This window comes from Oncorhynchus nerka, linkage group LG9a, assembly GCF_034236695.1.
Source record: "Oncorhynchus nerka isolate Pitt River linkage group LG9a, Oner_Uvic_2.0, whole genome shotgun sequence".
NCBI classification, from domain to species: Eukaryota; Metazoa; Chordata; class Actinopteri; order Salmoniformes; family Salmonidae; genus Oncorhynchus; species Oncorhynchus nerka.
Genome location: NC_088404.1, coordinates 35781812 through 35798577, shown reverse-complemented (window position 1 = coordinate 35798577; position 16766 = coordinate 35781812). Strand labels below are relative to the sequence as shown.

The following is a 16766-nucleotide window of genomic DNA, read 5'->3' as shown; positions in this document are numbered from 1 at the left end:
CTAATTCATTTATAGTCTTGGATCTGGGATTAATTGGTCAATTACAGAGCAACAACAAAAAAAGTTAAAATACTAGGCTAAGGTTGTCCATCTCCATCTAGCAAGCAATACATACAAAATAAATGGCTTGATTTAAATACAGAACGTTTAGCCTATAAGCCTATAACGCACATTCTTCCATCTAACTTGTTTTACACAGGGAGATCGAAGCATACAGAAGATACACGTGACAAGATTAGGCCCCTAGAAAAAGAAAAGGAAAGTCGCACACTTTAGGAGCTCAGATGCAATAATTGTATAACCAACGTTCCTGACAGCCAAGCCGTCTTCATCAGGGTATATATAAAGGTTAGGCTCCGATTCACGAAGTTATATTTTTTTCATTGCTACAATCAGTTTCATGTTTTGACAATAACGCCACCTAAATAGGTATAAAGTTTCGTCCATAATTGACATACCTGTCCATGTCTTCAAAAGTGATTTTTACTGAACACAGACTGCCTCCTGGTGGTAGTCTTGAGAGGCTTGGAAATGATCCATTGTGATGACTCCATGTGTGATAATACTAGATGAATCATTGAGCAGACCTATAGATTTAACAAAATATAATGAAATAAATCAATACTTTGTTTGAAGGGCTGCAGGTTGTGACTGCCTTTCACCACTGAGGGAGGGCGCTATCTGTGGTTGTCTTGGAGATGATGGCAGACATACTGGAGCTGCGGACAGACGGGAATTCGCTTCTGAAAGCGGTATGGCTCAGACGCCTGCGGCTCACCAGGCTCCTGCTTGAGGGGGGTGCCTATATTAATGAGAGCAACGAGCGAGGAGAGACACCGCTCATGGTGGCCTGCATGTCCAAACACAGCGACCCGCAGAGTGTCAGCAAGGCAAAGCTGGTCAAGTACCTGCTGGATAATAAGGCTGACCCTAACATCCAGGACAAAGCAGGCCGGACAGCCCTGATGCACGCCTGTAGCCAGAGGGCGGGACATGAGGTGGTGTCCCACCTGTTGACCAATGGGGCTGACCCAAGTCTGGAAGACAGGAGCGGGGCTTCTGCTTTGGTCTATGCAGTCAATGTTGATGATAAGGAGACCCTAAAGGTTCTCCTAGATGCATGTAAGGCCAAGGGCAAAGAAGTAATCATTATCACCACAGACAAGTCACCCTCTGGCACCAAAACCACCAAGCAGTACCTTAATGTCCCCCCTTCCCCAGAGCTAGAGGATAGGTGCTCCCCTGCATTCTGCACCACTCCCTCTGACATTGAGCTCAACACCTCCCCCTCACCTAACTCAGCCGAGCAGCACAACACTATCTTCAGTTTCCAGACAAAGTTGAAATCATCATCCAGCACAGCAGCAAAGCTTCCCAATGGGCCAACCTCTCCCACACGGCGACCAGCCAACCCCAAGCGTGCTCGTTTACCCCAGCTGAAGCGTCTGCAGTCAGAGCCGTGGGGGCTGATCGCTCCCTCCGTCCTGGCTGCAGCCCACGAGGAGAGTAAGAGAGCCACCTCTGAGGAGGTTGTCACAGGCGTCAATGGACTTGCTCTGTCCAAGAGATCGACTATGTCTCGACAAAACAGTGTGGATGGCAAGGATGTGTTGTTCCCACAAATGTCATCCTCATTGTCTGTCCCTCTAACTTCCAAATCGGCCTATGAGAGGTCTCTGTGTCAGCACCAGCCCCTGGCCCGGCGTAGCACCGTCCCTGCAGACCAGGACAGTAGCAGCAACAGTGTGCCAGCTAGCTTGAGAGACCCGGTCTACAGGAGACGGCTGGGCACTGACCACTATGACTCAGACTCCCAGCTGTACTCAGACTCTGGCATGCTGGACTCTCCTAAGGTTCCTCTAGAGAGGAGGAAACTCAACACATCTCCATTAGCCATGCTGACCAGCTCCAGGGAGTCCCTAGACAGCAATGCCAGCACGTCATCACCTAGCACAGCACGTCGCCGCGCACCAGGCCTCTTGGAGAGGCGAGGCTCGGGGACTCTGCTGCTGGACTACATTTCCCATACCCGGCCTGGCCATCTACCCCCACTGAACGTCAACCCCAACCCTCCTATCCCAGACATCGGAGCCAGCAGCAAGCCCTCATCCCCTCTTGCCTCAGGTTTTATATCAATAGCTCCAGTAGCACCAAACTCACCAAAGAGAGGCCAGCTCAAGTCAAAAAAAAAACTTGTAAGGAGGCACTCTATGCAAGTGGAGCAAATGAAGCAGCTCTCTGCTTTTGAGGAGCTGTAGTGGACTCATTGTTTGTAGATGTAGCAATGTTAACATAAAATAAGGCTAACATTTCTAAAGGAAATTTTGTAGATTGGAATTTCAACTTTTCCTCTTAGAAAACCAGTGGAACATGGATATAACTTGCTTACCAGTATAAAGTTGTAAATGTTATGGATGCTCTTAGAATATTAGCACCACCTATTAAACGTTACAGGTTAGACACTAGCAACATCTAAAGCATGGCTCCTCTAACCGTGTTCCTGAAGAGCTACCCTCCTGTAGGATTTCGCTAAACTGATTCTGTGTATCAACCAGCTAATTATTAGAATCAGGTGCGTTAAATTAGAGTTAGAGCAAAAAGGACGGTAGCTCTCCAGGAACAGGGTTGGCTGAGAGATATAAAAAAAAAGTATTTGAAAATCATACAAATTATTTGACCATAAGAATATGAAAAATAATCCTTGTCGGCACCTCAAATCCTTTAGATGTGCAATCCTAAAAACACATACAGTAGGAGGTACATGTGTAGCCAACAAGTCATCTGGTTGTATAGAATGTTGTTATTAGTGCAACATGCAGATGGGGGGGGTATGTTGTAGCTTTAGTATTAAATTGAGGTTGATTGTTTTGTAGCAAACTTGTACACAGTGCCTTCCAGACAAATTATCGGAAAAGAGGGTGGATCAAAAAGTAATTTATCGTTCATAATGCAACCACAAGATGTTTTGTTTTAGTGCCGTTGGTTTAATGCCCAATATGAAAGGCTCAAGAGTATAAACAAACCATGTATGACTTATATGCCTTAGCTAAATACAATTTAGAGATTACGTAAATCAGCACTTTATTATGGTAGGTTTTAAATTACCCAAGAGAAAAATGTATGTTGTTTCTCTAAATGTTTTGTAGATATAGCACATGTATTTTCATACATCAGTTCCATGACAAGACAACATAATATGTGTATACTACAAACGTACGTAAATACAGACTTAGTGAACCTTGTTCCCCTAGAATAGAATTTACACTTATGGCAAAGAAAAAGTTCATACAGCTTCCATGTAACTTAACTATGAGACATTCATTCTGTGTAAAAGGCTCACGTTAACATATTTCGATGCATAGTATTTTTGTATGTAGTTTGCTGTGTATTCTAAATAAATGTCTCTAAAACAAATGTTATTCAACAGTTTCTTACTGAATGCAATGAGGTTTGGATTCATTTCACAATTCATCATCATCAGATGGTAATACAGCTGAAGTCGGTTTACATACACCTTAGCCAAATACATTTAAACTCAGTTTTTCACAATTCCTGACATTTAATCCTAGTAAAAATTCCCTGTCAGTTAGGATCACCACTTTATTTTAAGAATGTGACATGTCAGAATAATAGTAGAGAGAATGATTTATTTCAGCTTTAATTTCAGCTTTAATCACATTCCCAGTGGGTCAGAAGTTTACATACACTCAATTAGTATTTGGTAGCATTGCCTTTAAATGGTTTAACTTGAGTCAAACGTTTTGGGTAGCCTTCCACAAACTTCCCACAATAAGATGGGTGAATTTTGGCCCATTCCTCCTGACAGTGCTGGAGTAACTGAGTCAGGTTTGTAGGCCTCCTTGCTCGCACACACTTTTTCAGTTCTGCCCACACATTTTCTATAGGATTGAGGTCAGGGCTTTGTGGTGGCCACTCCAATACCTTGTTGTCCTTAAGCCATTTTGCCACAACTTTGGAAGTATTCCTGGGGTCATTGTCCATTTGGAAGACCCATTTGCGACCAAGCTTAAACTTCCTGACTGATGTCTTGAGTTGTTGCTTCAATAAATCCACCTAATTTTTCTCCCTCATGATGCCATCTATTTTGTGAAGTGCACCAGTCCCTCCTGCAGCAAAGCACCCCCACAACATGATGATGCCACACCCATGCTTCGCGGTTGGGATAGTGTTCGTCGGCTTGCAAGCCTCCTCCTTTATACTCCAAACATAGCAATGGTCATTATAGCCAAACAGTTCTATTTTTGTTTCATCAGAAAAGAGGACATTTCTACAAAAAGTATGATCTTTGTCCCCATGTGCAGTTGCAAACCGTAGTCTGGTCTTTTTATGTCGGTTTTGGAGCAGTGGCTCCTTACTTGCTGAGAGGCCTTTCAGGTTATGTCGATATAGGACTCGTTTTACTGTGGATATAGATATTTTTGTACCTGTTTCCTCCAGCATCTTCACAAGGTCCTTTGCTGCTGTTCTGGGATTGATTTGCACTTTTCTCACCAAAGTAAATTCATCTCTAGAAGACAGAACGAGTCTCCTTCTTGAGCGGTATGACGGCTGCATGGTGCCATGGTGTTTATACTTGCATACTATTGTTTGTACAGATGAACGTGGTACCTTCAGGAGTTTGGAAATTGCTCCCAAGGATGAACCAGACTTGTGGAGGTCTACAATTTATTTTCTGAGGTCTTGGCTGATTTCTTTTGATTTTCCCATGATGTCAAGCAAAGTGGCACTGAGTTTGAAGGTAGGCCTTGAAATACATCCACAGGTACACCTCCAATTGACTCAAATTATGTCAATTTGCCTGTCAGAAGCTTCTAAAGCCATGACATAATTTTCTGGAATTTTCCAAGCTGTTTAAAGGCACAGTCAACTTAGTGTATGTAAACTTCTGACCCACTGAAATTGTGATACAGTGAATTATAAGTGAAATAATCTGTCTGTAAACAATTGTTGGAAAAATTACTTGTGTCATGCACAAAGTAGATGTCCTAACCGACTTGCCAAAACTATAGTTTGTTAATAAGAAATTTGTGGAGTGGTTGAGAAACAGGTTTTAATGACTCCAACCTAAGTGTATGTAAACCTCTGACTTCAACTGTATGTCAACATTCTAAAGGCTAGGCCAGTCCTAGTGGTAACCAGGTCCATCATGCCAGACCAACCATGGAGGCACTCAGGTCCCACAGTTTCTTGGCAGCTGCATCATCCTGGCCCTGAGGGGCCACAGTTTTTGGGGCGCAGTCACTGTAGCCAGGACAGAAAAAAAAGATTCCAAACACACACACAAAGTTAATGACACACATCGAACATATCCTAGTATTAATCTTATCTAGATCCATATTCTGTAAGCATGCAATGTAACACCCACTGTGAAAAAAACAAGCTCTAATGGCATCTGACCTGTAGTAGAGTCCACTGACATCTGCCAGGCTTTCTTCTACGCACAGTGGATGGTGGTCTGGGCTCCCTCTCTAGGGGACTTGAGCCAAAAACTAAGAGGCTTGTAGATGGCTCTTTTCCACAGGGGCATGGTAGGCCAGAAGTGCCGACCAAGCTCAGTCCGGATGACTCCAGGATGGAGGCTGTATGTAGTTACTCCAGTTCCTACAGTCACAGAGAAACACACACAAACACAGGTCATGTCATCTATCAGCCTAATTCAATGCAGTGAGTCTGCAGAGGCTCTATTGAAGAGAGATGCAACACACCATGCACTTCGTGCCTTTGTTATGCCAAACAGTGTTACGAACATACTTCCAAATGCATGCTGTAAAATGAAAAGATGATGTGCAGCGGAGTTGAATCACCTTGTAGTCGTGTTGCCAGCTCCCTAGTAAAGAGCACATTAGCTAGCTTACTTTGCCGGTAGCTTTTCCATGGACTGTAATCTTCATCTAAGTTTATGTCGTCAAAATAGATCTTGCCTGTTGAAAAAAAGTATAATTATTCAAAGTGGAACATAGCAAGTCACATATGGATATAATGTCAAAACATGGTCTAACACTAAGCAATGAAAGGTACAGTGCCTTCAGGAAGTATTCATACCACTTGACTTTTTACAAATGTTGTTGTGTTACAGCCTGAATTTAAAATGGTTTACATTTAGATTTGGTGTCACTGGTCTACACAAAATACCCCATAATGTCAAAGTGGAAATATGTTTTTCAAAATTATTACAAATTAATTAAAAAGAAAAGGCTGAAATGAGTCAATAAGTATTCAACCCCTTTGTTATGGCAAGCCTAAATAAGTTCAGGAGTAAATCCAATACAACCCATTACTGAGTACTGAGTACCACTCTCTATATTTTCAAGCATAGTGGTGGCTGCATCATGTTATGGACATGATTGTAATCATTAAGGACTGGGGAGGTTTTCAGGATAAAAATGTAACGGAATGGAGCTAAGCACAGGCAAAATGCTGGAGGAAAACCTGGTTCAGTCTGTTTTCCACTAGACACTGGGAGATGAATTCACCTTGCAGCAGGACAATAACCTAACACACAAGGCCAAATCTACACTGGAGTTGCTTACCGAGAAGACAGTGAATGTTTCTGAGTGGCCAAGTTACAGTTTTTATTAAATCTGCTTAAAAATCTATGGTAAGACGCACAATTGGCATAGCGTCGTCCGGGTTAGGGAGGGTTTGGCCGGTAGGGATATCCTTGTCTCATCGCACACCACCGACTCCTGTGGCGGGCCGGGCGCAGTGCACGCTAACCAAGGTTGCCAGGTGCATGGTGTCTCCTCCGTGCGGCTGGCTTCCGGGTTGAATGCGCGCTGTGTTAAGAAGCAGTGCGGCTTGGTTGGGTTGTGAGGACGCATGACTTTCAACCTTCGTCTCTCCCGAGCCCGTACGGGAGTTGTAGCGATGAGACAAGATAGTAGCTACTAACAATTGGATACCACGAAATTGGGGAGAAAAAGGGGGTAAAATTAAAAATAATAAAAAAGCTTGAAGAATTTTGAAAAGAATAATGGGCAAATGTTTCACAATCCTGGAGTGAAAAGCTCTTAGAGACTTACCCAGAAAGACTCACAGCTGTAATCGCTTCTACAAGGTATTGACTCAGGGGTGTGAATACTTTTGTAAATTAGATTTTTCTCTATTTCATTTTCAATACATTTGCTAAACTTAAAACATGTTTTCAATTTGTAATTTGGGGTATTGTGTTTGTAAATGGGTGAGAAAAATCTATTTAATCCATTTTGAATTCAGGCTGTAACACAACAAAATGTGGAATAAGTCAAGGGGTTTGAATATTTCTGAAGGTACATGTACATGAAAATAATTACAGGCTAAATCATGGATTTTGTTTGGGCAATCAATCATAAATCCTATAAACACTGAATCATTATTTTATATGGTAAATGACCAACACAAAATTATACCTTTTTCATGAGCTAAACTGGAGACGTTGACAATACGGCTTGGGACTGATTTCTTAAGGAGATTCAAAAGGCAATTTGTCAATAAAAAGTGGCCTAAGTGGTTGGTACCAAACTGCATCTCAAAGCCATCTTCAGTCTGCCATTTTGGACAGCTCATGATACCTATCAACAGACATAGAGAAGAAAAGTTAGTCTACTCCCTGAAATGTAGTTGATAACATAGGTTCAATCAGTAAGGCTGGTCTGAATGGATTGCTCACTTAACTTAATTTAGTAAGCACAATATAATTCACATTGCTTCCTCTTCTATGGGCACAGAAGGAATTTATATCTAATGTTTACAATCTTCTCATCAACAGCACAGCATCATGACACTCCTCCTACTTTACTATAAATAAGCCAGTGCAGAATGTCAGTCCCGTATGACCCTATTGCCAATGAGCACAGCTGAATAGTGCAACTTTACCACGCTTGCTAAGGGACAGATCGTAATTTACTGGGGGAGGGGTGGTCCAAAATAGGAGAGGGTTGTTAAACTTGTATTTGTTGCTTTGGGGAGGGTTGCGTGTTTTCTTTATTGTGCACATGGGAGGGCTGTGCAATTTTTCCCGTGGTTTACATCCACTAGTTGCAGGTTTTACTATATAATTTCTTCCATCCTAGCCAAATTTCCTTATCTGCTCACATGCTCCTCCCTTATATCAAGGTGTTTTGGTATTTCCTGTATGCTCTACGCTGTTCTGGGTGCTAACTTTACTATTCCACAGGTCAGTATAGTCTACCAGTCTAACCTTCTATCCTGCCCTCGATCCACCATTCATAGTGACAACAGTGGTAAGGGGATTGTTTGTCCAGATCTGCAATAGGCTAACTAGCAATCCTACCGCATATAAAAACATTCAAAGCTGCATCAACATTTTATATGAATCAACCAGAACAAATAGGAAGAGCGGATAGGCAGTGTAGAGGCCAGGTGCATCATTGCGCATGAATGAACAGTGAAGACATGACACACACAGATAAAACAAAATCTCCTCTCATGATCTTGTTAATGGACAATACAATGATCCTACCTAGACTAGCCTAGCTGAATAATTGCATTATTATTATCAAGTGAGTACAACATTCTAGACTACTCTAGGCTGCAGGTGAAAATGTCCTTTGTAAATAAAATAACGGCGCAAAAGCCCAGGGATTTTAATGTTTCATTTGATTTGGATCAGTACTCTCAACAGTCAATAGAAAGACACAGAAAGGCACAGTAGTAGGCCAGTCTGGCTGTATTTCTACTTTTGATACTGAACACACTGTCTGTTTTTAATCATCATGCTCCCAAGTCATCCTATAATAATGTGAACACATACGCTACCGGCAGGCCCAGTTATTCAGGAAAGCTTAACACATGCTCTGCCTCCTCCCCAATCCGAGTGGCTATTCCTCACGCACCTAGAAGCTAACACGTTTAATATATTACTTTTTATATGTGGCACAATGTTTTAATCTGATTGGCTACTTCAAAAAATTATCCTGTAGGCATGGGCATCATCCAAAATATAATTCCAGCATCCTTGACATTAACCAGGTTTCCATCCAACCTTTATATGGGAGTAAAGTAGCCTACGTGTTTGATAAAACATTTCTCCACATCCTGGGAAAGCATGCAGTTTATTAGGCTACAGATTAAATAAATTATGATGAATTTCACAGGGCGGTGTAAAAATGCACAGTGATGAGGTCGATGCTCCTTCCAATAAATATCGAGGGTCTTATTCTGGTGACATGATGATCGATGCTTGCCATTTGACAAATAATAATAATAATCGCATACTATTGTCCAAAATAATCTCATCATGTAGTAAGCTATACCTGCACTGTTGGCTAGAGCTCACATGCCAATACCATAGTGGGCACATTCGCTATACCTGTACCTACGCAACATTTTTTGTGACAAAACCATCAGTATGTCCATAGTTGAAAATGGAAACCCATTGAACTTAATGTTTTATTCGGCACATGGGAATTTAACCTCAGAAGGTATTTTTATGTGTGCTATGTATTTATGCAGAATTTAATCTGCAACAAGTGCATTTTATACTGGGTAAGCCTACAAGGTAGGGAGGGATGTGTTTTCTGTCGAGATTGACAGTCTATTTATTGTGGTGTTGAAAATGCAAAACATGTCGGTATGTTTTGTTTATTGTTGTGTGGTGATTTGGCACAGAAACCTGTTGGTTGAAAATTCGTTGAATATACAGTACCATGAAAAGTTTGGACACACGTACTCATTCAAGCGTTTTTTTTAATATTTTCTACATTGTAGAATAATAGTGAAGACATCAAAACTATTAAATCAAATACTTGGAATCATGTAGCAACCAGAAGAGTGTTAACTTTTTATGGCTGCAGGGGCAGTATTGAGTAGCTTGGATGAAAAGGTGCCCATTGTAAATGGCCAGCTCCTCAGTCTCAGTTGCTAATATATGCATAGTATTATTAGTATTGGATAGAAAACACTATAAAGTTTCCAAAACTGTCAAAATATTGTCTGTGAGTATAACTGAACTGATATTGCAGGCAAAACACTGCGGAAAATCAAAATAGGAAGTGGCTTCTATTTTGAAAACTCCATGTTCCATAGCCTCCCTTTGCTGGATTTAAAGGGATATGAACCAGATTCCTTTTCCTATCGCTTCCTCAAGGTGTCAACAGTCTTTAGGCATAGTTTCAGGCTTTTATTTTGAAAAATGAGCCAGAACGATAACATCGCGTCAAGTGGTCACATGAGTTTTGCTTGCGCAACAGAATTTGGACAGCCATTGTCCTCCCCTCTCCTACTGTGAAAGACATTTGCGGTTGATATATTATCGATTATATATTTTAAAAACAACCTGAGGATTGATTATAAAAAACATTTGACATGTTTCTGTGGACATTATGGAAACTATTTGGAATTTTCGTCTGCGCTGTCGTGACCGCTCTTTCCTGTGGATTTCTGAACATAACGCGACAAACAAACGGAGGTATTTTGGATATAAAAATCATCTTTATGGAACAAACAGAACATTTGTTGTGTAACTGGGAGTCTCGTGAGTGAAAACATCCGAACATCATCAAAGGTAAACGATTAATTTGATTGCTTTTCTGATTTTCGTGACCAAGCTTCCTGATGCTAAGTGTACTTAAATTTACACAAACGCTTGGATTGCTTTCGCTGAAAAGCATAATTTCAAAATCTGACAGGACAGGTGGATTAACAAAAGGCTAAACTGTGTTTTCCAATATTGCACTTGTGATTTCATGAATATAAATATTTGTAGTAATATTTATTGAATGTAGCACTATGCTATTCAGCGGTTGTTGATGACACTTATCCCGATATCGGGATTAAAGCCATAACAAGTTTTAAACAAATCAAAATATATTTTATATTTGAGATTCTTCAAAGTAGCCACCCTTTGCCTTGATGACAGCTTTGCACACTCTTGGCATTCTCTCAACCAGCTTCATTAGGTAGTTGCTTGGAAAGCATTTCAATTAACAGGTGTGCCTTGTAAAAAGTTCATTTGTGGATAATTTTTCCTTCTAAATGCGTTTATGCCAATCAGTTGTGTTGTGACAAGGTAGGTATACAGAAGATAGCCCTATTTGTTAAAAGACCAAGTCCATATTATGGAAAGAACAACTCAAATAACCAAAGATTACTTTAAGACATGAAGGTCCGTCAATCTGGAAAATGTAAAGAACTTTGGGAAAGTTTCTTCAAGTGCAGTCGCATATCCATCGAGCGCTATGAAGAAACTGGCTCTCATGAGGACCACCACAGGAAAGGAAGACCCAGAGTTACTTCTGCTGCAGAGGACAAGTTCATTAGAGTTAACTGCACCTCAAATTGCAGCCCAAATAAATGCTTCACAGAGTTCAAGTATCGCACACATCTCAACATCAACTGTTCAGAGGAGACTTAGTAAATCAGGCCTTCATGGTCGAATTACTGCAAAGAAACCACTACTAATGGACACCAATAAGAAGAAGAGACTTGCTTGGGCCAAGAAACACAGGCAATGAACATTAGACCGGTGGAAATCTGTCCTTTGGTCTGATGAGTCCAAATTTGAGATTTTTGGATCCAACCGGCGTGACTTTGTGAGACGCAGAGTAGGTGAACGGATGAATGCGCATGTGTGGGTCCCACCGTGAAGCATGGAGGAGGAGGTGTGATGGTGCTTTGCTGGGGACTAGGGTTGCACATTCTGGGGAATATTCAGAGGTGGAAACTTTCAGTGGGAATTAACAGGAATATATGGGAATTAATGGAAATATATCCAAATTAATATTAATACCATTTAAATGTAGTGTATTTAGTCAGCCACCAATTGTGCAAGTTCTCCCACTTAAAAAGATGAGAGAGGCCTGTAATTGTCATCATATGTACACTTCAACTATGACAGACAAAATGAGAAAAGAAAATCCAGAAAATCACATTGTAGGATTTTTAATGAATTTATTTGCAAATTATGGTGGAAAATAAGTATTTGGTCACCTACAAACAAGCAAGATTTCTGGCTCTCACAGACCTGTAACTTCGTCTTTAAGAAGCTCCTCTGTCCTCCACTCGTTACCTGTATGAATGGCACCTGTTTGAACTTGTTATCAGTATAAAAGACACCTGTCCACAACCTCAAACAGTCACACTCCAAACTCCACTATGGCCAAGGCCAAAGAGCTGTCAAAGGACACCAGAAACAAAATTGTAGACCTGCACCAGGCTGGGAAGACTGAATCTGCAATAGGTAAGCAGCTTGGTTTGAAGAAATCAACTGTGGGAGCAATTATTAGGAAATGGAAGACATACAAGACCACTGATAATCTCCCTCGATCTGGGGCTCCACGCAAGATCTCACCCCATGGGGTCAAAATGATCACAAGAACGGTGAGCAAAAATCCCAGAACCACACGGGGGACCTAGTGAATGACCTGCAGAGAGCTGGGACCAAAGTAACAAAGCCTACCATCAGTAACACACTACGCCGCTAGGGACTCAAATCCTACAGTGCCAGACGTGGCCCCCTGCTTAAGCCAGTACATGTCCAGGCCCGTCTGAAGTTTGCTAGAGAGCATTTGGATGATGCAGAAGAAGATTGGGAGAATGTCAGATGAAACCAAAACAGAACTTTTTGGTAAAAACTCAACTCGTCATGTTTGGAGGACAAAGAATGCTGAGTTGCATCCAAAGAACACCATACCTACTGTGAAGCATGGGGGTTGAAACGTCATGCTTTGGGGCTGTTTTTCTGCAAAGGGACCGGGACGACTGATCCGTGTAAAGGAAAGAATGAATGGGGCCATGTATCGTGAGATTTTGAGTGAAAACCTCCTTCCATCAGCAAGGGCATTGAAGATGAACCGTGGCTAGGTCTTTCAGCATGACAATGATCACAAACACACCGCCCGGGCAACGAAGGAGTGGCTTCGTAAGAAGCATTTCAAGGTCCTGGAGTGGCCTAGCCAGTCTCCAGATCTCAACCCCATAGAAAATCTTTGGAGGGAGTTGAAAGTCTGTGTTGCCCAGCAACAGCCCCAAAACATCACTGCTCTAGAGGAGATCTGCATGGAGGAATGGGCCAAAATACCAGCAACAGTGTGTGAAAACCTTGTGAAGACTTACAGAAAACGTTTGACCTCCGTCATTGCCAACAAAGGGTATATAACAAAGTATTGAGATAAACTTTTGTTATTGACCAAATACTTATTTTCCACCATAATTTGCAAATAAATTCATTAAAAATCCTACAATGTGATTTTCTGGATTTTCTTTTCTAATTTTGTCTGTCATAGTTGAAGTGTACCTATGATGAAAATTACAGGCCTCTCATCTTTTTAAGTGGGAGAACTTGCACAATTGGTGGCTGACTAAATATTTTTTTGCCCCACTGTATTTACCATATCATATGGAGAGAGAAACATGAACCTTTTACCTTATCATAAGTAGACATAATTGGAAATTATTAAATCCTTCCAACAGAAATAATCGTTAGCTCGACCATCCCACAGGGGACCCACCAATCCTGTAGAGGTTTAAGCAACTATTCTGCACCATTCCCAGAAAGTTGTGGGAAGGTTGTATGCAAAATAACTATAGGACAACCACGCTCTCACCAAGATATAATAAACATATGGTGCTCATAACGTTATGTGCTAGCTGAAAAGTGTCCCTCTACCTGCATTATTAATAAGGATGTCCAGTCTCTCTTCACTTTCCAGGATCTCTTTGGCTAGTTGTCGTACAGACTGTAGGGATGCCAAGTCCAACTTTTTGACAATCACATTCCCATTGCCACTCCTCCTCCTGATGCCCTCTGCAGCTTGATTGGCTCTTGTCATGTCCCTGCAGGCCAGAATAACCCTCGCCCCTGTGGCCAAACACAGAACAGACATTACACTGTGAGCTCATCAAATCAACTGCCCAACTACAATGAACAGAGAAAAAGTTGAATACTTGTTGCTCACCCCTGCTAGCCATGTCAACTGCAGTCTCTTTCCCAATCCCAGTGTTGGCTCCGGTGATAAGGACGGTCTTCCCGTCCAGCCGGGCTTTGCTTGTACACACCCCTCCAGCCAGCCATTTACGCAGAGCAAAGAGCCCCACTCCTGTCACAATATTATGGTAACACCTTACATTGAGGTACACTTTATAATTTATTTGTAAATGATTTATAAGTATTTTAAAGTAGCTTTTCGATAGTTAAAGTAATACATTTTTATGATTAATCATCATTTAGTAACTTTACAAGTAAATCCGATTAATTTGGTCAAACAATTATTCAAAGAAATAGGTAGCATATCAAATTTTAATCCAAGATTTTAAATTCATTTTTCATATGAAATTAAGCTTTAAAAGCTCAATCTGACATAATTGGTGATCTTGATGTTAGGTTTCAGAAGTCCCATTCTAAAGATGCAACATCCGCCCTCTTAGCACACCAGGTGAACAAAATACATCCAGCATCTAGTCAGACGAAACGTTGACATCACAGGGCCAGAGGGAATATGATGTGATGACATCACAACACAATAACGCTAGACATCATTTCTAGGGGTAGAATTTTAAACCCAGTTTCATAGGACCTCTAAGTTAAATCCTCTGATGTGATGACATCACAACAAGGCCAGATGGATTCTGATGGGATGACATCAGAATAAGGTGAGACAGAAATCTGATTTGATGACATCAGAATAGGGCCAGTCAGAATCTGATTTGATTACATTACAATAGTGCCAGACAGATTCTGACATTCTTATTTCTGTGGAATCTGATGTGATAACATCAGAATAGGGCAAGACAGAATACGATATGATGACATCGCAATAGGGAAAGAGGGTGCCAGACTGCCCTGCATTATGCACTACTGCCACCATGATTACGCAAACCTGCCTTCCTTCGTCATGCGCATCAGCGATTCATTGGACTCACCTAGACTCAATCTGGGTTTCTGTACAGCACTTTGAGATATCTAAGACACTTTGAGCTGATCTAAGAAGGGCTATATAAATACATTTGATCACCTGTTTATTACCTCCCCTGTATGTGTCTGTTCTCCAGCTCCGTTCCCCACTTCTGCAGTAATTGTTAATTGTGTATTACACTGACGCTGTTTCTGTCCTGTTTTCATGTCCTTTCCAATTAAATGTTGACTCCCCGTACCTGCTTCTCTTCTCCAGCGTCAGTCCTTACAGTTCCATGAAAAGAGTGCCTTTGCATTCCTTTACATTTATACATTTTGGACCAATATTGCATTTTCAAAGTATGTTATATTCATTGTTTTAAAATGGTGAAACTAAAAGCAGGTTAACTGTTTTAACTCTTTTTGGCCATTTTCTGGTGTTTTGTTGTGGAAAACTGAGCAGTTCGAGCATAACCCTGTTGTTACCTATAGATAGACAGGCTACAAATGTTTTAACAATAACAAATGTTTTGTGAAACTTGCATTCAATTGCCTCTCCCTGTTGCACACAACAAGCTTCATTTCCCCCTGTCACAAGCTGATTTATGGCTTATTTAAATATGAAATCGTCAATATATATATATATATATATATATATAATATATATAAACCTCTTGAGACAGGTAAAATAGGTTTTTATAATGTTGAACATGTGCTTTTTGACAGAATGTTAAAATTAGGTGGAACGACTTTGCTACACTACTTACGTTGTTGTTACATTTCATAAAGGACCTGTGATAATTAAAACAATAATGTTTTTTTTTTTTACCTGTGACTGTGATAAGAGCGATCCCCGTCGGATATTGTCCAAAAAAAGTCTTAATTGCTTTACCGTAGTTCTGCATGTTATCAGTTCTTTAACTGCTACTGACTGTAGAAGTAACCTCTCTTCAATATTGCTATTCAGCGAAAAGAACCAGGAGAACCTCTAGTTAATTCAACTCATATATATCAATCTCATACATATCAACTTGGTCGAAATAAAACTGTTTATCAATGTGACGTAATGTGGAATCAGGAAGTACTGGAAGGTCAAAGAAACAACGTGTTACACAACGGGGAATCCTATTGGTCCATCCATTGGACCAATCATATGCTGGGTTGCCCATTGTTTCATCTACAATATTCCTCCAACAGAGGTCGCTCCACGTCCACTTACAATAAACAAAATCATTAATATTATTCCATCAGGTGAAGCTGATAGAACAAGCAGTGTCAAATTATTGTTCATAGGCCGACAATCAGTGCAGGAAGTCAATCAAACCCATAAACGTGATTGATCAAAACACCACTGAGAAGATAACATCTTTCTTGGGCCACATTTAGGCAATGCCAATGTCAGTGATTGGGGACATTGCCCTGTGTAGTGTGCTGTCTTTCAGATGGGACGTTAAACGGGTGTCCTGACTCTCTGAGTCGGGGTGTTAACCCCGGTGTCCTGGCTAAATTCCCAATCTGGTCTTCATACTGTACCATCATGGCCACCTAATCATCCCCAGTTTACTATTTGTTGATTCACTCCCCCCTCCCCTGTAACTATTCCACAGGTCGTTGCTGTGAATGAGAACGTGTTCTCAGTCAACTTACCTGGTAAAATAAATCAAATTTAAAAATAAATGCAATGAATTATATAATGCCTATTGTGTGACTTATACCTCTTTGATATGGCGAAACGAATCCTATATGTGTAAAATGTCCAGATTTGGTCTCTCTCACTGGTTTCTAAGTGATACTGTCACACCCTGATCTGTTTCACCTGTTCCTGTGATTGTCTCCTCCCCCTCCAGGTGTTGCTTATTTTACCCAGTGTATTTATCCCTGTGTTTCCTGTCTCTCTGTGCCAGTTTGTCTTGTA

The 16766-nt window shown here is 41.0% G+C and overlaps 1 protein-coding gene and 1 pseudogene across 1 annotated transcript; one reads left to right on the top strand and one right to left on the bottom strand.

Moving 5' to 3' along the window:
- Positions 1–640: 640 nt before the first annotated feature.
- Positions 641–2296, top strand: ankrd34c (ankyrin repeat domain 34C). The gene has a single exon (XM_029667986.2). The coding sequence runs from the start codon at positions 699–701 to the stop codon at positions 2256–2258; it is 1560 nt and encodes a 519-aa protein (XP_029523846.1). The 5' UTR covers positions 641–698; the 3' UTR covers positions 2259–2296.
- A 623-nt stretch (positions 2297–2919) lies between these two features.
- LOC115134228 (retinol dehydrogenase 12-like) lies at positions 2920–15930 on the bottom strand (annotated as a pseudogene).
- Positions 15931–16766: the final 836 nt, after the last annotated feature.

What these genes read in the sequence shown, in the direction of transcription:
- ankrd34c (XM_029667986.2), top strand. Translation starts at nt 699, where the DNA reads ATGATGGCAGACATACTGGAGCTGCGGACAGACGGGAATTCGCTTCTG.